Below are 26285 nucleotides of genomic sequence, written 5' to 3'. Positions count from 1 at the left end.
AATACTTTAGTTGCATTCTTATAATTTTTTTTTAAATTTTTGTTAACATTTATTTATTATTGAGAGACAGAGAGAGACAGAGCATGAGCAGGGGAGGGGCAGAGAGAGAGGGAGACACAGAATCTGAAGCAGGCTCCAGGCTCCAAGCTGTCAGCACAGAGCCCGACGCGGGGCTCGAACTCACAAACCATGAGATCACGACCTGAGCTGAAGTCGGACACTTAACCAACTGAACCACCCAGGAGACCCTATAATTTTTTGATAAAGCCATAGTTTGGTGACATAGGATTATCTCACAGTATTCGTGGTATTCCTCACAGTATTTCCTTTTGGCCATTTGTCTCAAGTCCTAAGACACTGTTTGGATATCAAGACAGGTGAACATCACTTACAGTTGTTTGGAGATCATCGGTTTTATCAGTGAAGATATTCAATCTTTCTTCATTTTCCAAAATTTCATCAATATTTTTGGACATAATATTTTTTACTTCAGTTACTTGGTTCCTCAGTGTAGATATTGAGCTATCACCTTGATTTTTATTGTATTGCATCTATATAGAAATGAAATATAATACAAATATTATTTTCTATAAATAAAATATATGATAATAGATTGTACAAATTAGAACAAAAGTGTCAAAGGTGCATTTCAATTGTATTTCAGCATAAGGAATCAACTAAACTTCAAATTGTCCCACCTTAATCTTGCTAAAAAAGGGGAGGGGGTGGATGGAAGAGTGATATTTCAATATATTCAATCAGTGGTGGAAGTCTTTTTTAAAATTTAAGTTGTTTATATATTTATATAGACTTTTAAAGAGAAGTTTTAGGGGTGCCTGGGTGGCTCTGGGTTAAGTGTCCGACTTCTGCTCAGGTCATGATCTTGCAGTTGGTGAGTTTGAGCCCCGCGTCAGGCTCTGGGCTGACAGCTCAGAGCCTGGAGCCTGCTTTGGATTCTGTGTCTCCCACTCTCTTCCCCTCCCCCACTCACGCTCTGTCTGTCTCTCTCTCTCAAAAATAAATAAACATTAAAAAAAATTTTTTTTAAATAAAGAGGAGTTTTAGGGTCATAGTAAAATTGAGTGGGAAGTATAGAGTTCTCACATACCCCTTATCCCCTCCCTACACCCCTCCCCCTCCCCAAAGCTCCCCATCAACAACCTGCACTAGAGTGGTACATTTGCTACAATGGATGACCCCACACTGATGCATCATTATCACCCAAAGTCCATAGTTTACATTAGGTTTCACTGTTGGTATTGTACATTCACTTGGTTTGGACAAATGTATACTGACATGTATTCACCATAATATAGTATCATACAGAACAGTTCCACTGCCCTTAAATTCCTGTGTTCCACCTATTCATGCCTCCCTTCTCCCTGGCAACAATTGGTCTTTTTACTGTCTCCATAGCTTTGTCTTTTCCAGAATGTCATATAGTTGGAACCAAGTACTGGCTTTTCATATTGGCTTCTTTCACTCAGTAATATGTATTTTTTTTTAAGTTTATTTATTTATTTTGAGAGAGACAGAGAAAGATCGAGCGGGGGAGGGGCAGAGAGCTAGGGAGACAATCCCAGGCAGGCTCTGTGCTGTTAGCACAGAGCCGGGTGTGGGGCTCCACTCATGAAACCCTGAGATCATGACCTGAGCTGAAACCACGAATTGGACGCTTAACTGACTTGAGCCACCCAGGCGCCCCTCACTTAGTAATATGTATTTAAGTTTCCCACATATCTTTTCATGATTTGATTTACTCATTTTTTTTTAGTGCTGAATAATAGTCAATTGTCTGGATGTACCACAGTTTATCCATTTACCCATGGAAAAACATCTTGGTTGCTTCCATGTTTTGGCAAGTATAAATAAAGCTGCTATAACATCTGTATGAAGACTTTTGTGTGGACATTACTTTTCAACTTATGTAAATAACAAAGGTGTGGTTGTTGGATCATATGGTAAGAGTATGTTTAGTTTTGTAAGAAACTGCCAAACTGTCTTCCAAAGTGACTAGCATTTTGCGTTCCCATCAGTAGTGAAGAAGCATTCCTACTGCTCTACTTCCTTGTCAGCACTGGTGTTGTCAGTGTTTTGAATTTTGGCCTTTCTATTTAAAAATTATTTTCATGTTTATTTATTAAAATTTTCTTTAACGTTTATTTAGTTTTGAGAGAGAGAGAGACAGAGCGCAAGTGGAGGAGGAACACAGAGAGAGGGAGACACAGAATCTGAAGCAGGCTCTAGGCTCTGAGCTGTCAGTATAGGGCCCAATTTGGGGCTTGAACTCACAAACCATGAGATCATGACCTAAGCTGAAGTCGGAAGCTTAACTGACTGAGCCACCCAGGTGCCCCTAAAGTCTTTATTTTTAAAAGTAATTTCTACAATCAACATGGGGCTTTAACCCACAACCCTGAGATCAAGAGTCACATCCTCTACCGACTGAGCTAGCCAGGCACTCCTTTAGTCCCTCCCCCACCTTTTTTTGAGAGAGAGAGAGCATGCGCATGTGCAAGTGAGAGTGGCGGGAAGGGCAGAGGGAGAGGGAGAGAGAGAACCCTAAGCAGGCTCCACACCCAGCATCAAGCCTGACTCAAGGCTCCATCTTACAACTGTGAGACCATGACCTGAGCCAAAATCAAGACTTGGACACTTAACTGACTGAGCCACCTAGGTGACTCTGGCCCATTTTTAAATCAGGCTATTTTATGTTATTGTTGAGTTTTCAGAGTTCTTTGTGTATTTTGGATAACAGATGTATCTTTTGCAAACATCTTCTCCCAGTCTGTGGCTTGTCTTCTCATTCTCTTGACAATTTTTTGAAACAACCTTACAATCTGTCTCTTAATTGGTGTATTTAGATTATTAACTTTATTATTATTATTTTTTTATATAGTTTATTGTCAAGTTAGCAAACATACAGTGTATACAGTGTGCCTTTGGGAATAGATTCCTGTGATTTACCACTTATATACAACACCCCAGTGCTCATCCCAACAAGTGACCTCCTCAATGCCCATCACCCATTCCTCCTCCCCACCCCCCCCCCCGCCCCTTCAACCCTCAGTTTGTTCTCTGTATTTAAGAGTCTCTTATGGTTTGCCTCCCTCTCTGTTTGTAACTACTTTTTTTTTCCTTCTCTTCCCCCATGGTCTTCTGTTAAGTTTCTCAAATTCCACATATGAGTGAAAACATGATATCTGTCTTTCTCTGACTTATTTCACTTAGCATGATACCCTCCAGTTCCATCCACTTTGTTGCAAATGGCAAGATTTCATTCTTTTTCATTTTTACACATATATATAGTACAGTACAGTAGTACAGTACCTCTATCCATTCATCAATGGATATATATATATATATACATATACATATATATATATACACTACATATATATATATACACTACATATATATATATATATATATATATATATATATATATATATACTACATCTTCTTTATCCATTCATCAATGGACATTAATGGACATTTGGACTCTTTTCATAATTTGGCTATTGTTGATAGCACTGCTATAAACATTGGGGTACATGTGCCCCTATGAATCAGCCCTCCTGTATCCTTTGGATAAATTCCTAGTAGTGCTATTGCTAGGTTGTAGGGTAATTCTATATTTAATTTTTGAGGAACCTCCACAGTTTTCCAGAGCGGCTGCACCAGTTTGCAGTCTCACCAACAGTGCAAGAGGGTTCCCGTTTTTCCACAACCTCACCAGCACCTGTTGTTTCCTGAGTTAATTTTAGTCACTCTGACCAGTGTGAGGTGGTATCTCAATGTGGTTTTGATTTATACTTCCCTGATGATGAGTGATGTTGAGCATCTTTGCCTGTATCTGTTAGCCATCTGGATGTTTTCTTTGGAAAAGTTAGACCATTAACTTTTAAAGTGATTATTGATATAGTTGGACTAATATCTACCATATTTGTTACCGTTTTCCATTCATTGTTCTTGTCCTTTGTTCCTATTTTATGTCGTCCACTTTATCCATGTTAACAAAAATGGTCATTCCAATGTAGTGTTATATATAAAAAGCTACAGCTGCAGAACAATATTAAATAATAACTTATTGAACACTTAGTATGTGCCCGGTGCTGTTTTAAGCACTTCACACATATTAACTCATTTAATTTCCAAACCACCGTATAAGGTAGTACTTTTATCATTTTATTTTCTAAGGAAGAAAACAGAGACTGAGAGAAATTAATAACGTACTCAATGTTACACAGCTAGAAGCAAAACAAGGATTCAGACTCAAGTTCCAGAGATCAAGCCTTTACCCATTGTATTAATGACCTTAGTTTTGTGAATTTAAAATGTATGTATAAACTTATGTTATATATATTATAAACATATAATGTATACAAAAATGTATACTTACATACATGTGCATACATTTATATTTATATGTATGTTTATACACATAAAAAATTCTGGAAGGTTATACACTAAACTGTTAAGAGTGCTCACCTCAGGGGGTTTGACTGAGATTGTAGGAGATACTCGTATTTTGCTTCATATACTTTTGTATTATTTTACTTTACTAATGAGCATTGTTTTTTAAGCTTTATTTATTTTTGAGACAGAGAGAGAGAGAGAGAGAGAGGAGAGAGAGAGACAGAGCATAAGTGGGGGAGGAGCAGAGGGAGGGAGACACAGAATCTGAAGCAGGCTCCAGGCTCTGAGCAGTCAGCACAGAGCCCGATGCAGGGCTCGAACTCATGAACCGCGAGATCATGACCTGAGCTGAAGTCAGATGCCCAACCAACTGAGCCACCCAGCTGCCCCAACTAATAAGCCTTAATATTTTAAATTAAAAAAAAAAAAAACCCTGCTCGTTGGCAAGTGATCAAATCCACCTTAGACAGAACTCTGATCTTGTTGGTTATGGGACCATGCAACTTACAATTGATGTTTTGTGAGGAGCTCACTAGGTAAATGTAGAAAAGAGGAGGTTGCTAGTTGAACTGTGTCCCCCAAAAGATATGTTCAATTCCTAACTCCAGGAACCTGTGAATGTTACTTTATCTGGAAATAAGGTCTTTGCAGATATAATCGACTTAAGATGAATGGTTAATTTTTTATTTTTCTTTTTGTTCCTTTTTTCTTTCTCTCCTTTTAAAAAATGTTTAAGTTTTTTAACCTAAGAGAATCATTTAAGATTTGTTAAGATAATGTATTTATAGTCCATTCATTGGCATTCAGATTATATACACACATACACACACACACACACACACACACACACACACACATATATTTAAATCTCTCAAAACATTTTTCTTTTGTTAATTATAGTATAAGAAATTCAACAACACTTTTAAAAATTTTCTACAGATTTAATGCTTACCAGGTTAGTTTATAAATGTTAAAAAGAAATGTCTTTGATGTCAGATGTGTTAACTGCTTAAAATATGCATATTTTCATATGGTAACTAGTTTTGGGGGAGCTCTGTCAATAATATATTTTGGCTGTGTAGAATATGCAGAATTCTTCATAAAAAATTATGAATTTACGGGGCGCCTGGGTGGCGCAGTCGGTTAAGCGTCCGACTTCAGCCAGGTCACGATCTCGCCGACCGTGAGTTCGAGCCCCGCATCAGGCTCTGGGCGGATGGCTCGGAGCCTGGAGCCTGTTTCCGATTCTGTGTCTCCCTCTCTCTCTGCCCCTCCCCCGTTCATGCTCTGTCTCTCTCTGTCTCAAAAATAAATAAAAACGTTGAAAAAAAATTTAAAAAAATTATGAATTTAATATAAAAGCATCTATCCTTAAGTATTTTTTAGGCATTGTGGTAGACACACCCTATGGTGACCCCCCCAATGTATCACATCCTTGTAAACCGCCCCTCCCCACCCCCAAGTGTGACTTGCTTCTAATTAAGAGAAGCAAAGGTGATGGGATGTCACTCTTGTGATTATGTCACATTATATAATATTTAGTAGACTGGAGTGAGAGAGATTCCTCTGCTAGTCTTGACAGGGAAGCAGCCAGATTGAGGACAGCAACTGGCAAGGACCTGTTGTTGTCAGTTCCTAGGACCTGAGGGTGTGCCCTGGTCAATAGCCAGTAAAAAGCTGCATCCCTGGCACAGCTGTAAGGAAATGAATTTTGCAACAGGCTCTGAATGAGCCTGGAAGCCAAATACTCCCCAGAGCTCCTGGATGAGAACACAGCCTGGCTAACAAACTCACTGCAACTTTGTGTGAGACCCTGAGGAGAACTTGTTAAGTCCTGCCTGGATTCCTGACCCACAGAACCTGGGAGATAATAAATGTGTGCTGTTTTAGGCTGCTGATTTGTACTGATTTGTTAAATACATAATTAGAAAACTAAAACAGTTATACTGAGAATATTTTAATACGGAAAAGTTCATATACAGAGTGAACAGTATAATGCAGAGTGAACAGTATAACCCTTCCCTATGTACCCATCACTGAGTATCGACACATGGCCAATCTTGTTTCATCTATACTACTACCAATTACCTCTTCCCCAAATGTATTGTTTCAAAGAACATCCCAGACATTCTATCATTTTAATTTGTAAATGCTTCAGTTTGTATCTCTAAAAGATATGGCCTCATTTTTCTTAAAAATAAAACTACAACATCATTATCGTATCTATAAAAATGCCTTAATATCATCAAACATCCAGTTTGTAACAAATTTATAAAAAAAATCATAGTTGTTTTGTTTTTTAACATTTGTTTTGCTGATCCAGGATCCAAAGTCCACATTTAGTTGATATGCATAAGTTTCTTTTAATCTGTGGATTCTCCTTAACTTTTTCCCCATTGCAATTTATTTGTTGAAGAAATTTGATTATTTGTCTTGTAGAGTTTCTCATATTCTGGATTTTGCTGATTGGGTTGCTGTGTATCATTTAATGTGGTCACTGATCTCTCTATTTCCTGTAAACTGGTAGTTAGATATAAAGGCTTGGTCCTATTCAGGTTTGATGTTTTGGGCAAGCCTACTTCAGATGTGTGCTATATACTACTTACTGTGTGACATCAAGAAACACATAACTGATGACTGATTGTCTCCCTTATTGTGACCTTAGGAATAATCAATGGGTTTAGGTATTTAAAAAAAAATTTCTTTTTTACATTTATTCACTTTTGAGAGACAGAGACAGACAGAGCACAAGCGGGGGAGGGGCAGAGAGAGAGGGCCACACAGAATCTGAAGCAGGCTCCAGGTTCTGAGCTGTCAGCACAGAGCTGGATGTGGGGCTGGAACTCACAAACTGCAAGATCATGACCTGAGCTGAAGTTGGACGCTTAACTGACTGAGCCACCCAGGTGCCCCAGTGGGTTTAGGTATTTTGAGTCAGTTTCATTTCATTTATTATGAATTTCCCCATCAGCGTTTCACCTAATTTTGTCAGTCATCAATGATCACTGCCTAGATCTATTATTACATTAGGGATTGTAAAATAGTGAAATTTATTACCTCTTCTTTGTTTATTAGCTGGAGTATTTCTATATTTGGTCTATATAAAGACCAAAAAAAAAAAAAAAACCTTTTTCCCTATCAACTATTTGTTTTATCTGAAGTACAGTTCATATAAGAAAGTCAGAATAAATGGTTGAGCCTTTTATTTATTGGTTTTTGGAGTGATGAGGTGGATCCTTAGAATCTTCCAGAGCTGACTGACGAGGGATTATTCCCCCCCTTGATAGTATCTAGGAACTCAAGGAGTTTTAACATATATGATGTGTTACAATCCACTGCAGTTATTATTCTTTTTGATGTTCAGTTATTCCATTACTGACAAGTGTTAGCTACTTCAAGTTGGCTCCTAAAGTCTTTTGACAAGAGTACAGTGAACTTTGAAAGCTTCCTTTTTTCTGGTATGACAAAATGTTTCTGGCTTATATGTTTCCTGCCTGACATCTGCAATTAGGTCTTATTCTTTTTAGTGTAAAATGGTATTTAGAGACAATAATCTAGATGCTAAGGGGGCACACTGCTACTGGGTTGGTCATTATTTCTAATGTTTTTCAATAGACAGCCTAGGAAATACTTTTATTTTTTATTTTTATGAGGTTTATTTATTTATTTTGAGAGAGAACAAGGAGCAGAGAGAGAGGGAGAGAAATAATTACAAATCACGAGGGGCCTGATCTCACAAACTGCGAGATCATGCCCCGAGCCAAAATTAAGAGTTGGTCACTCGACTGACTGAGCCACCCAGGTGCCCCATTATACTTTTTTTAAAAGAGAAAAAAGGATTGATATATTTTCAGTGAAAAAAATTTCAATATGTAACTTTCAATTAAAATTTTCAGTATTTAATTTTCTTTAAAAATTTTTTTTAATTTTCAAGTAAAATTTAGGATTATAAGGTTTTACTCAATTCTTTGATTTTATATTTGCAACTATTGCTGAAAACCTTGATTCCTAATGACATTAACTTGATTACTCTAAGTAATATATTTATATAAACCAATTTTAGAATAGCAACACCAATGTCATTATTAACAATGGGACACTTGAAAATAAAAACTTTAATATTTATTTTTTAGTTCTATTGTCATTAGGGTATAATCTCACTAGGAATATACAAATTGTTGTTTCTTAAAGTCGGTTGAAATAAATTTTCACTATCTTTTAAGTCATCAGCTCAATACACAATTAGGTTCTATGCTGACAGCTCAGAGCCAGGAGCCTTCTTTGGATTCTGTTTCCCTCTTTCTCTGCCCCTCATCCTCTATCTCTTTCTCTCTCTCTTAAAAATAAATAAACATTAAAAAAAAAACCTATTAGATTTTTTTTTTTGAGTTTTAGGGATTACTTTTTTAAAATAAAAAAAATTGTTACGGTAAGATATACAGAACAAAATTTACCACTGTAATGATTTAAAAAAAATTTTTTAAGTTTATTTATTTTGAGAGAGAGACAGCAAGAGTGAGCAGGGAGGGGCAGAGAGAGAGAGGGAGACACAATCCCAAGCAGGCTCTGCACTGCCAGCTCAGAGCCTGATGTGGGGCTTGAACCCACAAACCATGAAATCATGACCTGAACGGAAATCAAGAGTTCGATGCTTAACCGACTGAGTCACCCAGACGCCCCTACAATTGTAATGATTTTTAACTGTACAGTTCAGTGGCATTAAGTATATTCACATTGTTGTGCAATTATTACCACCATCCATTTCCAGAACATTTTTCATCTTCCCAAACTGAAACTCTATACCCCTTAAACACCAATTCCTCCTCTTCCTTTCCCCCCAGGCTCTGGCAACTGTTGTTCTACTTTTTGTCCCTACAGATCTGACTTTAGGTACCTCATATAAATGGAATCACACAGTATTTGTCCTCTTGGGACTGTCTTATTTCACTCTAGGGACTATTTTTTAAAAATTTAATTTAATAGTATTCTATAATTATGTAAAATATTTACATGGTTCCAAAGTAAAATTTGCAAAATAAGTTTCATTCAGAAAGGCCTTGTTTCTATTCCTGCCCCTTATCCCTATGTAGGCAACCATTAAAATGTTTTTGATTTATCCTTTTCTTGCCCCCAATCTCCCTTTTTTTTTGACTATAAGCAAACAAATAAATATGTTTGTATTTACTCCCTCTTTCTTAAATGGCTGCGTATAAGATTGGTAAACAAATAATGGTATACCATATATACTTTCTCTATCTTGCTTTATTCACTTACCAATATATTGAGGATATCATTCCTTATCATTATATAAGAATAGAAATCCTCAGTTCTCATCTTTACAGCTCTTATCTCCTAATTCCAAACTGATTTTTCAGCTGTCATACAATGTTTAGGAGTACAGTTGGAGGTTACATACCATATACTTCCCTAATACTTGTTGAAAATCTGCAGCAACTGCATTTGAAGGAGAAAAATGTTCTTGTGACATCAAAGGATTTCTCAGAAAAGTGTCGCTAACCTAGGGACATTAATGGAAATGTTTAACCTGTGTAGATAATTTAACTGGAGAATTACAGAGCAAATGTTTATTTGAAGCAAAATCTGGCAGAAATGTGAAGTAAAAGAATATTGTATTTCCGCACCGTTTCTAGCTTTTTGGTGGGAGAGTGTCCTTTCTAATTAAAGATGCAGTATTTATGAAAACTGTGCTTGCTCAGTCTTCTCCACTGCTGCAGTACAGATCACAATCTCACGTAGTGAGACTGCAGATACCGCTTGGAGCCTTTGGTATGTCTGAGGACTTGAGGGGAAGAGCAGATGTTCACCTCTGGGAGACAAAGAAAGATGGATGGCCATGATATTTTCTAAATAAATGTGCCCTCCTGCTCCTACCCTCAAAATCCACTCAACGATAACTAAACAATCCCAACTAAGTGTCATGATACTATCTTTCAAACCCTTATGGTTGTTAAAGGACATTTCAAAGTCTCAGGAAGGAATTCTTTCAATTGTTTGTACTCGACGTTGTATTCCCCAGAAGTAGTGGTAAAATTTATGTGGTTGGCAATTTGGTATCATCTGGTTTTGAAAAGGTGGTAAAGTTGGGATGTTTTGTCACAGTAGCAGAGAGAGAAAACATTAGAGTATAGTCAGTTAAATGGCTAACAGTGTTTAGTATCTAGACTCTAGGGATTGTCAAGGCATATCTGAAGAGTGAATTACAGTTCTTATGATCCTTGATTCTATATGTGGTACAGTTTGAGTTGTATTAAAGCAAGATGGTACACTAAACAAATGAAATATATACATAATTCATGAATATGAATGGAAAATAACAATTAGTAACTATAGGATAGCTAATTTTTCCATGAATATTTTTTATTATAATATTGTTCTGAATTAAAAATTTGTGCATAAATTAAAGATTAGTATCATTTACTTTTTTTTTTTTTAACATTTATTTATCTTTGAGAGACAGAGAGAGACAGAGCATGAGCAAGGGAGGGGCAGAGAGAGAGGGAGACACAGAATCCGAAGCAGGCTCTAGGCTCTCAGCTGTCAGCACAGAGTTGAGTTGGGGCTCAAACTCAAAAACTGTGAGATCATGACCTAAGCCGAAGTCAGACACTTAACCCACTGAGCCACCCAGGTGTGCCCTTTTTTAACATTTATTTTTGAGAGATAGAGACAGAGCATGAGCAAGGGAGGGGCAGAGAGAGAGAGGGAGAGTATCATTTACTTTTTTTTAAAGTTTACTTTATTTGAGAGAGACAGAGTGAAAGAGTGAGAGAGTGAGCAAGCTGGGGAGCAGCAGAGAGAGAGAGAGGGAGAGAGAGAACCCCAAGCAGGCTCTGCACTGTCAGCATGGAGCCTGACAGAGGGCTTGATCTCACAAACAGTGAGATCATGACCTGAGATGGAATCAATAGTTGGATGCTTAACAGATTAAGCCACCCAGGTGCTCTAGTATCATTTACTCTTTAAAATAAGAAACAAATGTACTATCTGGGCTATAAAGTTACTCGAATAATGGGTTAGCCCCATTCTGTCTCTGAGACTGGCTTTTATAAAGTCTCCTTGGTGCTGGCTGGAGATCAAACTTGGGGTGATAATCAGCAACAGCTGATATCTATTGAGAAGGCTAATTAACCTTTAAGAAATTTATAAAATCTCATGAATGTATGTAAGTACATATACGTACATGTTGTATTTACCATATTTTATATTTTCTGACAATTTTCAGTTAAAACTTCCCTAAAGATAGTACGTCTTGATTAAACAATTTTTTTCTTTTCATTTAACTCTTATAATTGATTCATATTTTCAACCAGAAGTGTCTTGTATATAATTACTTGTAAATTAAATACACATGCTATTGAAAAGGTATATTAAATATTAGTAAAGTTTAATTTCTCTTTTACAGAACAAGACAAACACAAGGAGAGAGCCTAATAGATCTGTGTGGATAGTCTTTGCAGACCTTGCTTTAGGGTCAAGGGAAGTGTGGAAACAGGGCAGATGAAGGATAGAGTCAAATCTCTGAAGGTAAAAAAAAAAAAAAAAAAAAAAAAAAAAAAAGAAATTTCTGAGGGTCATTAATAACTCTGCTTTATAGACAAATCAGTGATCTGCTTTTGGTTAGTGACACTATTACTAACACAGTATAAAACAGAGACCTCATAATTTCAATAACTGCAAAAAATCCTTAAAGTAGTGTAAGAAGTTACTTACGTTTTTAAGAAATGCAGATGGTGTTATAGTATCCAAGGCATTGTCTGTGGCACATAGGTAAGTGATTCCATCAATAAAGAGAGTATGGTAGACAAAGCTTTGAAAAGAATACATTCATTTACATGATAACACTGAAGACATTAAGTACCCTCACAAAGAATATAATTTTGTTTTCAAGCTCTCATTAGTAGTATACAAGCTATATAGATAACTTTTTACAATAAGAATTAGAAAATCTTTCATATATGTGAAAAATTAAATTATATTAAATAGAAACTATAAAATTTGAATATGTATTTAATATCGTATCAGTAAAAATGAAATACAATAAAGAGAAAACTCTATATTTAAAATGACTTTGAAATGTTTATTTTTGAGAGAGAGACAGAGACAGAGACACAGCACGATGGGAGGAGGGGCAGAGAGAGAGAGGGAGACACAGAATCTGAAGCAGGCTCCAGGCTCTGAGCTGTTAGCACAGAACCAGAAGTGGGCTTGAATTCACGAACCATGAGATCATGACCTGAGCAGAAGTTGAATGCCCAAGGGACTGAGCCACCCAGGCACTCCTAAAGTGTCTCTGACAGAATCACTCATTCCAAGACTGAATCAAGATTCTCATCTTGATCAAATAGAAAATGCTATGTTCACTCATTTTTACTATCCCTCTATCTTTATTTTTTTAAAAAAATTTTAACATTTATTTATTATTGAGAGATAGAGAGAGACAGAACATGAGCATGGGAGGGGCAGAGAAAGGAGGAGACACTGAATATGAAGCAGGCTCCAGGCTCTGAGCTGTCAGCACAGAACCTGACCCGGGGATTGAACTCACAAACCACGAGATCATGACCTGAGTCGAAGTCAGATGCTTAGCTGACTGAACCACCCAGGTACCCCAATCCCTCTATCTTTAGGTAGACATATTTAATTTTGGTACTTCCTGGCTTTCTATTATGATAGATTAGAATTTAAAAGTTGTAAACTGTTAATACTAAATATTCTGAAGAACCAGATGAACTGGGGAGGGGAAATTAAACTCCCCTATAGTGTGCAAAAGTGTATCTGAGCTGACCTTTTGCGCTTTCTCAGAGTCACATATTAGCAAGCTAGAAGACTCTTGGAAAGTACCTCTATCTTTACTGCCCAACAATCCAGAAAATTTAAAAACATGGCAACAAAAATAGTTGCTTGGTCCCTAGACTTTCATCTAGTCATTTTGAACACTCTATATCCAAATGGTTAACAGGCAACAGACCTGGTCAAATGCTAAACTGGATATACACAAAAGTGATGAATCTTAGAAACAGGTAGAAAAGATAATCCCAGAGACAGCAAATGTAAGGCATGTGCCCTTTCAACGTAAATCCTTCATGTCTTATCATGAATACAATATGCTACATGTATATATATATCTGCTACAAATATTTTTTTTAAATGTTTATTTATTTTTGAGACAGAGAGAGACAGAGCATGAACAGGGGAGGGTCAGAGAGAGAGGGAGACACAGAATCGGAAACAGGCTCCAGGCTCCGAGCTGTCAGCAGAGAGCCCGACGCGGGGCTCGAACACACGGACCGTGAGATCATGACCTGAGCCGAAGTCGGACGCTTAACCGACTGAGCCACCCAGGCGCCCCTGCTACAAATATTTTTAATGATGATATTGACTGATACATATAATCTCCACTTGGAAAATGTTTTTATTTCTAAATTGGGAGGAGTCTTTGTGGAAAAAAAATTGCTAATTCTATCATCTCTCTGAAAGTTATATGTGTGATCTGAAGTAAATTGATATTGGATGTATGGGAGGAGATATTTTAATTTTATGCTTAGTATGTTATTACTGAGTAACATTCAGAAACCATCTTTAGGGGCACCTGGGTGGCTCAGTCGGTTAAGCGTCTGACTCTTAGTTTTGGGTTAGGTCATGATCTCATGTTGTGAGTTCAAGCCCCGCGTGGGGCTCTGTGCTGAGACTGCAGAGTCTGTTTCTGATTCTCTCTCTCCCGCCCCCCCTCTGTCCCTTCCCTGCTCACACACACATACCCTCTCTCTTTCAAAATAACAACAATAATAATAATAATAATGATAATAATAAAGATCACTTGTCTTAAAAAAAAAAAGAAAGAAATCTTTAAAAGTTAAAAAACCCTGGGGCAGCTGGGTGGCTCCGTAGGTTAAGCATCTGACTTCGGCTCAGGTCATGATTTCACAGTTCATGAGTTTGAGCCCCATGTGGGGCTCTGTGCTGACAGCTCAGAGCCTGGAACCTGTTTTGGACTCTGTGTCTTTCTCTCTGCCCCTCCCCTGCTCATTCTCTCTCTGCACCCACCCCCCGCAAATAAACAAACATTAAAAAGAAAAAGAATTTTAAAAGTTAAAAAACCTTGATTACCTGATGTTCAACATATACTGGTAACTAACAAAAGCGAGATGAGGAAAAGTGTGTATGATGTACTACCACTTATCTATCATTCTCATATTTTTTCCTAAGGGAAATGCACATATATATGCATGTGTCTCTTATAGGAAAAAAAGCAAAGAAAAAGAAAATGACAAACTAAAAACTTAGTCAAAATGGTTACCTGTATAGGGGGAGAGGGAGAACAGTGCAGAGAGGAAAGAATAAAAATTAGACTTTTAAAAAAAAAATTTTTTTTAACGTTTATTTATTTTTGAGACAGAGAGAGACAGAGCATGAACGGGGGAGGGTCAGAGAGAGGGAGACACAGAATCCGAAACAGGCTCCAGGCTCTGAGCTGTCAGCACAGAGCCCGACGCGGGGCTCGAACTCACGGACCGAGAGATCATGACCTGAGCCGAAGTCGGCTGCTTAGCTGACTGAGCCACCCAGGCGCCCCTAAAAATTAGACTTTTTGCAGGAAACTTGTTTTTTCAATTTGATTTTGGAATCACATATATGTTTTGCCTAATAATAAAATGCTATCAAATCAAACTTTAAGAGAGAAATGCTTAAAAATAAAAAAACACAAAGACAAAAATGAACTTGACTTTGTATCAAGTAACCCAGACAAGAGATGATGGTGTGGTTCCTACGGTAATGGTGGAGGTGGTCAGGTTCTGGATATATTTGGAAGGTAAAGGCAACAGGATTTGCTGACGGGCTGGATTTGGATGTCAAAGAGACAAAAGTCGAGGATCAGAAAGGTTTCAGGCCTGAGGAACTGGAAAGGTGATATGTGGAAGACTGCAGGGGGAGGCTTGGTTTTGGACATAAGTTTGCAATGTCTATCAGATGTCCAACAGAGATGTGGAATAGGCAGCTGGATATATGAATCAGGAGTTCAGAAAGAGGTATTCAAAGGATTCAACTTAGAATGCACAATATAGGTAAGTAAATTGTAGATGAGTAGATGAGAAAAGTGTCTTTTTGGAATCGCCCTGGCTAAGAAGTAAAAACAAAATTAGAATATCACCATTTTACACAAGGAATATCAATGGCTGCTAGCATGGCAAAAGGAGACAGAAGCAGACACATGTACCATCTCATGAAAAAAACACCTACAGTCTTGCTGTAGGGATCAAGCCTGTGGATTCAGCTGCCTGAAACATGGTATGCTGCATTTTGAATATGCAATCAGCAATACCAGAGTGTGGGAAACTCTACACTCTACAGGTTCTTCAATGATAAATTGTAAGGAAAAGAAAGGGATGGAGAGGGAAAATATAGAGATTTAAAAGACACCAAAAGAAAAGAGCCGGCAGGATTAGGCACTCATGTTTGAGATTGCCTGTTTGGGTTGAGGCAATGAAGAAACAGGGTGAGTAACTGCTATAGAAGCTGGAACACTGGTTGGTTTGGGGGAGAGGGAGAAAGCTGTGGATGGGACAGGGCATATGGCCAAAAATATTCTGTATTTTTGGCTTGGGTGGTAGCTGCATTTGGTGGGCAGGTTCCCTTGTAAAGCTTCATGAAGTTATCCTTTTGCTTGATGTGGTTTTTGTATTTTGTTTTATTTTACAGTATAAAGGTTAAAAGAAACCTACTCTTGAAAAAACCAATGGTGAGTCTAAAAATAATAGACGCTCTCTTACTCTCCACCTGTTCTTTCACTAGCAAAATGTTTTCAAGACTGGCTTAGGCCATACCATGTAATGTCCCAAGTATAGCTTAGAGTGGTCTTATTAGAGATTTTTCAAGTGGAAGTTTCCTTTTTTATTAAAGAAATATTTTGGGTATACTAAAGAAGTATGAAGAATAAGATAATGAGAACACTTTAGACCTACCATCTGCTTAAAATGTTACAGATACCGTAATGTCCCATGTATACCCTTCCCCAACTTCGTTTTTCTCCCTTCCCTTTGCAGAGGTAACCACTATCTTGAATTTGGTGTTAATCATTCTCATCTGATCTTATACTTTTACATATAGACGTTCTCTCTTCTGAAGGTTCAATCAAGAGCATGTGCAACCAACATTTTTTTTCTCATGTCATTATTATTGCTAAAAAGCAGACCTTTATTAGAATGTAACTTACCTTCCCATCTGCATTATGGTCTTTGGCTCAGCTCTAAGAAGCACCAGTCGAAGCACTGTTGCCGCTGCTTCCTAAAAATAAATTATCAGCGTTTACTTTGTGGACGATTGTAGTGTCTTTCATTATGCCTCCTCCTAAATTTACCAATGTTCTCACTGGTTTATTAAAGAACAAGTGTTCATGAGGAGAACTAATGGGTAGTCATAATACATGGTGAAAGGCAAGTTATAAAATATTCATTTGAATCTGAAGGAAAATATTAAAATTACACAAATATATGTTGTGTGGATACTTACATGTGCAAATGCAGTTTGCTTAGAGTTACAGCTTACATATGGCTTTAAGGCTGGGAAGCACTATCTAATCAAGTATCTTTTCAGTGTCACTGAAATATGTAAAAATGTTAATGGGTTAAAAGTATTCAGCTCTTATTCTCTGAATATCCTAAGCAGTCTTTCTTTAAAGATAAAAATTTTTATCCAATATTCTTTACTGATCTCTTTTTATGAAAGAAATAATTGCCAAGATCCCTTATTATCTGTTTCTTATAAGGCTCATTTTCTGGGGGAAAATGTGCAAGGTGTTAATGACTATCCAGAATATCTTAAATATAGTTAATTGTATGGAGTCCTATTAATTTACTTTAGAAGTGTGAAAGGAACCTGAAAGTTACCTAGGAAGACTTGAATAGTCACATTCCTAATTAGCTTTTCCATTTCCACAAAATGACACTTGAAATAAAAACTTTTGGGGAGGGAAAAACTTATTATTAATAGTAGAAAGTAAAACGTGAAATTCTTGGTAGTGCTTGAACAATCCAGGCGGTATTGTCCAGGGGAAAGATTTCCTATGAAACACAAAAAATTAAGGGGATATATAAACTTTCAGTTACTATATTATCATTACTGGAACATTCTCCTAGCTTTCACCAAGTGTCCTTTTTAGGTTATATAAACAAGGAAATCATAGCAAAATCTCAAATAAAGTGAATGGCAACATGAGGCAGGAACACGACTGACAAAGTAGGCTCTAGCTCTATTTCTGGAATTACTGTGCTACACATGTTAAGACAGTGACTTGTCTGGGTCTGTTTCCTCATGTGAAGAATGAAGGAATTGGGCAAGACGCTCTCTAGAGTCCTGTCCAACTCCAGGACCCTTTAACAGCAGCGGATTTGATCTCACAATTAAGCTTTGGTAGATACTAATACTTTTCTAATGAATGTAAAATATTTGTGACATTAATATTTAGCACTGAGGAAAGACACGATAGACTGTTCCTTAAAGCTCCTTGTCACCCTTTTTCTTCCCCCTGGTCAGCTTTCTGCACAGCAGTCATGCCAAACCTTTAATCCTCTCCTCTAACTGCATACTGGTCCAGCCCATTCCACTGTCTTACTTTCCTGCATGCTTCATAAAGAGAGGCCTTCGGCCTTATGAATTTCTTCAGCTTTCTGTCTCTCTCCTTCCTTAATTGTTTGTTTTTAAGTTTAGTTATTTTTGAGAGAGGGAGAAAGACAGAGCGATTAAAGGAGGGGCCGAGAGAAAGAGGGAGAGAGAGAGAGAATCCCAAGCAGGCTCTGCACTGTCAGTGTGGAGCCCAATGTGGGGCTCGAACCCACGAACTGTGAGATGATGACCTGAGCTGAAGTTGGATGCTTAACAGACTAAGCCACCTAGGTGCCTGTTTTTTTTTTTTTTTTTTAAGGTTTATAGTTTTGAGAGACACAGAGATTGCAAGCAGGGGAGGAGCAGAAAGAGAGGGAGAGAGAGAATCCCCAGCAGGCTCTGTGCTGCCAGTGCAGAGCCCTACTTAGGGCTCGAACCCATGACCTGAGCTGACATCAAGAGTCAGACGCTTAACCTACTGAGCCACCCAGGTGCCCCAATTAGTTCTTTATGAGAACCTACTGTATACTATGGATCATACACTGCAAAGACAGAGATGACATTCCTTGTCTTGAAGGAATCTGATCAGAAAAAGAAGATTCCAATTCAGCCTGGTAAGTAGTTTCTTAAAGGTATGTAAATTAGCCCAGGCATAGAGAAGGCTTCAAGGAAGAATTGAGAAAAGTTTCAAAGTCCAGAAGAGGTTATATTACTAAAAAGTGGAGAAAATGGGGTTCCAGGGAAAGGGAATGGAAGTTGCAAAGGGAGACCTTGGTGAGATCAGCATGAAGTTCAGGGTAGCCAGAGCACAGGAATATTCAGGAAGAGAAGGAGGCAGTCATGGAAAAGCCCTACCACGTAGGGCCCTGAATTCCAGGCTAAAGGAGTATGGGCTTTACTCTGAATGTAATCAGGTGCCACGAAATGATTTTAAGCAGGGGAGTGACTCATATTTGCTTTTTAGGAACAATCACTTGAGTAGCAGTGTGGAGGCCAGTTCTGAGAAGGATAAGGCTAAAGTCTGAGAGATCATGCCTAAGAAGTATTTTTTTTTCTTTTCTTTTTTAAGAATTTTATTTATTTATTTATTTATTTATTTACACAGAGGGTGCAAGTGAGCAATGGGCAGAGAGGGAGAGAGGGAAGAGAGAGAGAGAGAGAGAGAGAGAGAGAGAGAGAGAGAGAGAGAGAAGCAGGGTTCACCCAAAGCAGGGCTCGAGTTTGTCCGATGTGGGAATCAAACTCACAAACTGTGAGATCATGACCTGAGCCGAAGTCAGATGCTTAACCGACTGAGCCACCCAGGCACCCAAGAAGCATTTTCAATAACCCTTGTATCAGGGCCTAGAAGGTTCAGAAGCAAGGATTTGGTTTTAAGACATATACTGGAGATAGAACTAATAGAACACAATGACAAATGAACAAATGTAAAAGTGAAGAATGGGCAGTTGAAGAGGACTCCCAGTTGCCAGCTTGAATGGCTCAGTAGAACTACTCAGCAAGGCGAGAAACAGATGAGGAGGAATCTTCTAGGAAAGATTATTAGCTCTGGACATGGTATGTTTGAATGTCTATTGGGCAATGTAACTGTGGAGAGAGATCACTCTGGAAGTGGACTTGGCAGTGGTCAAGGTAAAGGTGTCTACGGGTGTGAATGAATGTGTCAGGTTAAAAGAGGATGGAAGTAAGAACCTTGAGCAACATAGCACTTCAGGGACTGGTAAAGAGGCGAGCCAGGAAGGAGACCAAGTTCTCTGTCTCTATATCCAGACTCCTCCATTCCCCAAGAGAAAGAAGACATTCCTCTGTCCCAAGACTCACATCTCCACTGCTATGCTGGATTCCATTCCGTTGAGCTCCTTCAGGGCTTACCGTACTAACAACCTCCTCCTCTCTTAGATCTTCAACCTTTTCTCCTTCCCATTAGCCTACATACATTGAGAATCTTCCCTGTTTTGAAACACGAGGCCCCTTCCTGGATCACACTTCCTCAGCTTTCACTCTGTCTCCCTCCCTTTCTAAATTCTCGTAAAGATGGTCTAACTACACTCACCCTACTTCCTCATCTCCCAGTCAGTTGGCCCAAAGCAGCCTGGCTTCTGCCTCTACCGCTTCTTCCAAACTGCTAGCTATGTGGTCACCAATCACCTGCTGATTGTAGAGTTCTAGGAGTACCTTTTAGATCTTGTTCAACTTCTTTGGGGTATAAAACATTCTTGTAACTCTCTTCCCTTGGCTTTCAGGACACCACTGCCCTCATTTGGTGTCCCACTTCTCTATTTTGCTCCTGAACAGTGTTCTGCCTTTTGGTCCTTTTCTCTCCTCACTCCCATACTTTTCTTTTCCACCCCCTTCTACTATCCTCAACTGTTAGCCCTGACCCTCTGAGGGCTACCCTATTGGACATTTTTCGACTTAAATCTTTTGGGAATAAGGTGGATAAGGAAGTACATAAATAGATTGGCGTCTTCTAACAGGCAGCAAAATCCAACCTGTCTCAAACTGTACTCTCTTCTCCTACATTCCCTCTGACTTCCTCCCTCACAATCCTCCTCCATCTGTAGTTTCAATCTTGTTTAATGCCACCTAAGAAAAAAATTTAACAAATCATCACATTGTACACCTTAAATTTACACACTGTCATACGTGAATTATGGCTCAGTAACTGTGGGGGAAAAAGATTAAAAAAAGAAAAACAAAGAAAAAAATGGAGAATCACCTTGGCATGACCCTATTCCCTTAGTTTTACAAAGTCTCTAGGATCTGCCCCCTCCTTCCCATTTGCACTGTCATTCGCCCTTACCTCAGGCCCTTAAAACTCCTAGAGAACAATACCATCCTAACTGGTTCTTTCCCCTTCAATCCACCTTCCATATTGTAACTAGACCAAGTTTTGTGGAAGATGAATCAGATCCTGCTATTAATGAATTTAATTGCTCAACAGGTTCCCCTACGATAAGAAAACAAACTAAATATAGGACTCTTCCTTAACTAACCTCTGCCGGCTTTCTTGACCTCATCTTTAGCCCTTACATACTGTGACCCTGTGCTCTAACCACACTGAGGTTCTTGAGGTTCCCCCAACACACTATGCTGTTCCATCTGAATGCAGGAGTCCCCATTTCCCTTTCCCGTCCCAGGCTAACACTAACTCTCAGAAGGCTTCTACGCCAAGCACCCTAATATCACCTCCGCTGTGGTCAGCAAGCGGCCACCCATCCTGAGTGCTACAGACGCAATCCCGACCTATCTCCACTGGCAGACTTTTTACACTGTAGGACAAACTGTATATAGCCCATGGTCATAAAGAGACAACGAGCTCATCAATGGGCAACTCCGGGTCCCGTTTTCTCTTCAAATAACACCTTTACCAAATAACACATGTTCAATAAGTGTGTTTTGAACTGCAAGTCATTTCTCCGCAGGGGAGAGAAAATCTTTTTAAGGGTCTCCGGAATTGCAGCAGCACGTGGCTACTAATCACGGCCAAATGGGTCGCGCGCACCACCAACCCCAACCCCCAGGCGGCGCACGTGTGGCTCCGCAGTTCGGGAGCGCGCCGGCGCTCGCCCGGGATTCACTGCCTCCCAGAAGCAGGCCTTTCTCGGGGCGGTGCCTCTCGTCCCCAGTGCCGGCTCCCAGCCGCCCGGCAGCGCAGCGTCCTGAGGGGCGGACCCGGCAGGCGCCACCCTTGAAGTGCGGAACCTGCCAAGGCGGAGGTCCGGACCCAGGGGTACCTGATAGGAGCCGCCGGTCAGGGACAGCTCCGCTAGGACCGCTCGGCCATTAGCAATACAGCTGTAGGTGATCGTCATGGCGGGCGGACCAGTTAAAAAAAAAGCTCCCGCCGCACCTAACCGCCCGACACAGCCTCGGGGCCGTACCTGGGGCGGGGATCCGGGCGGTGCTTGCGCAGGCGCGAGGAGCGATCGATTGGCGAGGAGGGTGGCGGGGCCGTCCCTGGTCTGGGCAGAGCCTATGAGGAGACGGGGGCGGGGTTTCGTAAAAAGCGGGCTTTGGGTGAGTGAAAAGTTTCTCCTTCGTCGTCATCCTCAACATCTTTTGGTGAGAGCCAGTTTACTTCACAGTACTTACCTACCTATGATTCATTCACAGTCTACGACGTGTAAAGTATAGCCCTTGACTTAAAACACACCAACTCAGCAAGTATTTGTTGAAACCCCACAGTGCAGGCCCTGGCCCCTGGCGTTGGGAGTTCGTATTCTGCAAGCGGTTACAGAGGCATAGGCAGGCAGACGCCAACCTCAAGTGGCATGTGTGTGCCGCGGTGGAAAGATAAACTGAGTTGCAGAAGCTGGAGTGGAGGCAGCTAATTGTCCTTGGCAGAGGGAGCAAAGCTTCCAGTGTCCTTCTGATTTAGGAGGGGTTGATATTCTCTAAGTGGGGAAGGACAGGACAGTTAACAGAGGGAACTGCTTCTGTCAAGGGTTTAGAGTGGCACGTGGGTTTAGGGAATGCATAGGAGTGAGGGTGGTAGGGTTGGGTAGGAGGTGAGAGGGTAGGAGTGGTAGAATGACTTGTTATCCTAGATCTTGAGTTCCCTGACAAGACTTTTTTAAAATATAAGCTTAAGAGAAGGTCATATATTTTCATTAGCAGGCTGTCGTGGTGGAGTGAAAAGAAGTTAGACAAACTTGGATTAAATATAGGCATTGTTCCCGCCCCCACCTCCTGTCATTTGGAGGACCGGGGAACTCTTGATCTTGGGGTCATGAGTTTGAGCCCCACGTGGGGTATAGAGATTACTTAAGTAAAAAAAAAAAAAAAAAAAAAAAAGTTAAAATAGGCATTGTTATTTACTCTGTGCCTTTATTGTAACTTAGCCTTTCTGAGACTCAGTTTCCTAATCTATAAAATGGGGAAAGTCATCAAGTTTAAGTAATTAGGCAAAATACTCAGCATACCGTAGATAAGCAATTGCACCCTTAGTGTGATAAATACATTAATGAGAATTACTTTCTTGCTCTCAGTGGTATAACTTTAAAAGAAAAGCAATCGATGTCCTTCTGGGGTGATTGGCAGAGGTGAAGACAGGTAATCAATTGAGCTTATTTTAACCCAGTGCAGTCAGATTGGATTTGACAAGGAGGTAGCAAAACTTGTCTGGACTGTGGCTCCTGAGGAAAATGCTTTGTTGAATCATGTATACTCCTATATAAAGGAAATCTTGAATCAGTGTGTCTTATCAGCTTAGAGAGAATGTCTTGTGTTACAGGTGGGGGTCACTGAATTAAAAGCATTGGTCACATTATTTGTATGTAGGAACATGAAATACATTAATTCTGAGGTAATCGTTGGAATATTTGTTTTGTTTTTTAAGATTTTATTGTTAAGCCATCTCCACACCTACCAACGTGGGGCTAGAACTCACAAGGATCACTCGCTCTACCAACTGAGCCAGTCAGGTGCCCCTCGTTGGAATATTCTTGCTTACAGTGAAAATAAGCTGAATAAACTTGGCCAAATTGCAGCACCCCTTGTGTTTGGTAAGTGGTGGAGCCAAAAGAGACTGGGCAATGAAGTCATGAGCTGTAGTAATGACAACATGCATCTGGTAGTTGAAAGGGTGTATATGGGGCCTTCCTCATCTCAGTCTTACCTTGTCGCATTGAAACAATCCTGTAAAGCAGGTGTGATGGGTTCAGTTTGCACAAGCCACAAATTCAGGCCCACAGAAATGCAAAATGTAAATTATAATACAACTCTATCTTTCTTTGAGCCCCATTTTACCTGATATCTGAGGCTTAATCTAGTCAATGCCAGGTTTCCTCAGTCAACTCCAGATTTACTTCTTCCCCTCTTTCTATCCAGGGTAGGGGCGGCATCTGTGTGTGTGTGAGGGCCTTGGTGGTGGGGGAGACCGGAGTCGTGATAGTCATCTCTCTAAGGTGGCTCCTGCTGCTAACGTTTGTTTTCTGTCTCGGGTCATCAGTTCACACACTGCACTGGGAAACTCAAGCCCCTTCAGCCACTCTGGTTGTCTCTCAGCCACTTTTGTAGCCCTCCTGGGGCGAGGAAAACTTTCCCCTGCTCCCTCATGCCATTCTGAGGTGGTGGGAGGCTTGAGAGGCTGTCTCGGGCCTCTGGCCAACACACCATGCTGCCACCCCTCCGGTCATGCTGTCGTCGTGCTGTCATTCTGTCGTCATGTGGGAAGCAGCTCTTGGACCTATCTCACCTGGGAAGCAAGCCCTTGGATCCCCAATTAACTGAGAGCTTTCTCATCACCACACTCCATCACCCCTCACCTTCCAGCGGGGACTCTAGCTAATTGGATTGCTTCCTTCGGACTCTGTCCTCTCCCAGCCTGTGGAAACTCCAGCAAGTTTAGGTGGGGAACCTCCTACCACCCAGGGAATTCTTCCCAATTTATGGCATTAATGTTGTTGGCTTCTGCTGCCTAAAACTTTTCTTTTTGTTTTCAGGGAGTTTCCAAAACCTACTTTGAAACTTTAAGAGCTGAGAATCTTTTCCTTCTTCCCCTGCTCTTCCACCTCTGCCCCTTCTCCTCCTCCATTTTCTTTGTTCTCTATTTTTATGCAGAGAATAACAGAATGAAAAGCAACAGGTAATATGAAACATCACTGGCATTTTTGTCTTTCCCTTGATAGTTTGACAAAACCTTGAGGGTGGAGCAGAGTGGGTGGTGAGAAGCTGGATCCGTGGGAAAGAGAAATCGGACATTCACTGTTGTCCTTTTTTTTTTTTTTTTTAAATATTTAAGTGTTATTTTGGGGAGGGGAAGTGAGAAAGGGAGGGAGAGAGAGAGGGAAGACGAGTAGGGGAGGGGCAGAGAGAGAGGGAGACACAGAATCCAAGGCACGCTCCAGGCTCTGAGCTGTCAGCACAGAGCCTGAAGTGGAGCTCGCGAAACACAGTTGGAAGAGCAGAAGTTGGATGCTTAATCGACTGAGCCACCCACGCACCCCCACTATTGTTCATTTCTTTTTTTTTTTTTTTCAACGTTTATTTATTTTTGGGACAGAGAGAGACAGAGCATGAACGGGTGAGGGGCAGAGAGAGAGGGAGACACAGAATCGGAAACAGGCTCCAGGCTCCGAGCCGTCAGCCCAGAGCCTGACGCGGGGCTCGAACATCGTGACCTGGCTGAAGTCGGACGCTTAACCGACTGCGCCACCCAGGCGCCCCTGTTCATTTCTTTTAAAACAAGCTTTTAGACTTTATGACTACTGTCATTGACTAGTGAACCTACTGCCATTGCTTTTTACAGATTATCTTCTCAGATGGAAAAGTCACTAGTTTTTAAATTATCCAATTTCTTAGGTCACCGAGGAGTTTGTAAAGATTCCATAAGCTGGAGACTATCAAGCACTCACTAATTCAGGATTATTATTTAGTAATGAAATTCTCCTGTAAAGGATTTATTCCTCTTTTACTTCTTGCTCTTCAAAATGAGAATATTTATATATTTTTTTCTTGTAGTATGTAATCACTGTAGAAATTCAAATGATATGGCAGTAAAAGTCTTTCTATTTTTACCAAACCATAAAAAACTCACTGTAATAATCTAATTTATATTTGACTGTTTTGATGCATTTTTTATATTTAACATTAGTGATACATGCATACTGTTTTTTCCAAAATCTGTTTTTTGTTTTGTTTTTTAAAGGATATTTTAAAAATTGTTTTTATTATTTATTTATTTATTTCGAGAGAGACAGAGTGTGAGCAGGGAAGGTGCAGAGAGAGAGGGAGACATAGAATCTGAAACAGGCTCCAGGCTCTGAGCTGTCAGCACAGAGCCCACCGTGGGACTTGAATTCACAAATCACAAGATCATGACCTGAGCCGAAGTCAGACGCTTACCTGACTGAACCACCCAGGCGCCCCTGTTTTGTTTTTAAATCCATAACATGTTGCTTTCTTTGACCCTCACATATATTTCAAATATTTTCTTCTGAGATTTATCATTTCCTTTTTCTTTCTGGTGCCTATTCTTTTGCAGACATTTTTGTTTTTTGTTTCTTACTTAAACATAATGTTTTTTATTATGATGTTGGAACTTAGTTAGACAGGGCTTCCTTTCCTGTTCCCATATGAAAATATTTCCTTAATTTTCTTCTGTTACTTTTGTTTGTTTTAATGGTTACGTCTTTAATCTACCTGAAATTTGTTTCTTTGTCTCTTGTGAGCTAAAAATTTATGTTTTTCCAAAGGTACAGCCAGTTGTTTCAGGCCACTTACTTGAAACGCCACTTTTGCCA

The 26285-nt window shown here is 39.7% G+C and overlaps 1 protein-coding gene across 1 annotated transcript; it reads right to left on the bottom strand.

Annotated features, from left to right (window-relative positions):
- Window positions 1-368: 368 nt before the first annotated feature.
- LOC124521098 (vesicle-associated membrane protein 714-like) lies at window positions 369-21854 on the bottom strand. The gene is made up of 5 exons (XM_047092269.1): window positions 21777-21854; window positions 16652-16722; window positions 12151-12247; window positions 9836-9937; window positions 369-551 (listed from the first exon to the last, which is right to left on the bottom strand). The coding sequence occupies exons 1-5, from the start codon at window positions 21852-21854 to the stop codon at window positions 369-371; spliced, it is 531 nt and encodes a 176-aa protein (XP_046948225.1).
- Between the last annotated feature and the right edge of the window lie 4431 nt (window positions 21855-26285).

Source organism: Lynx rufus, unplaced genomic scaffold, assembly GCF_022079265.1.
Source record: "Lynx rufus isolate CCGP_SWC_20201006 ecotype Redwood Valley unplaced genomic scaffold, mLynRuf1.p SCAF_3, whole genome shotgun sequence".
NCBI classification, from domain to species: domain Eukaryota; kingdom Metazoa; phylum Chordata; class Mammalia; order Carnivora; family Felidae; genus Lynx; species Lynx rufus.
Note: the sequence above shows the minus strand (reverse complement) of the source record. Positions and strands in the feature narration are given on the sequence as shown.

What these genes read in the sequence shown, in the direction of transcription:
- LOC124521098 (XM_047092269.1), bottom strand. Translation starts at nt 21,854, where the DNA reads ATGACGATCACCTACAGCTGTATTGCTAATGGCCGAGCGGTCCTAGCG. An exon ending in CATCTGCATTTCTTAAAAAC is followed by an intron (nt 9,938 to 12,150) that starts GTAAGTAACTTC and finishes TAATGTCCCTAG; the next exon opens with GTTAGCGACACTTTTCTGAG. An exon ending in AAGTATTAGGGAAGTATATG is followed by an intron (nt 552 to 9,835) that starts GTATGTAACCTC and finishes ATTTCTATATAG; the next exon opens with ATGCAATACAATAAAAATCA.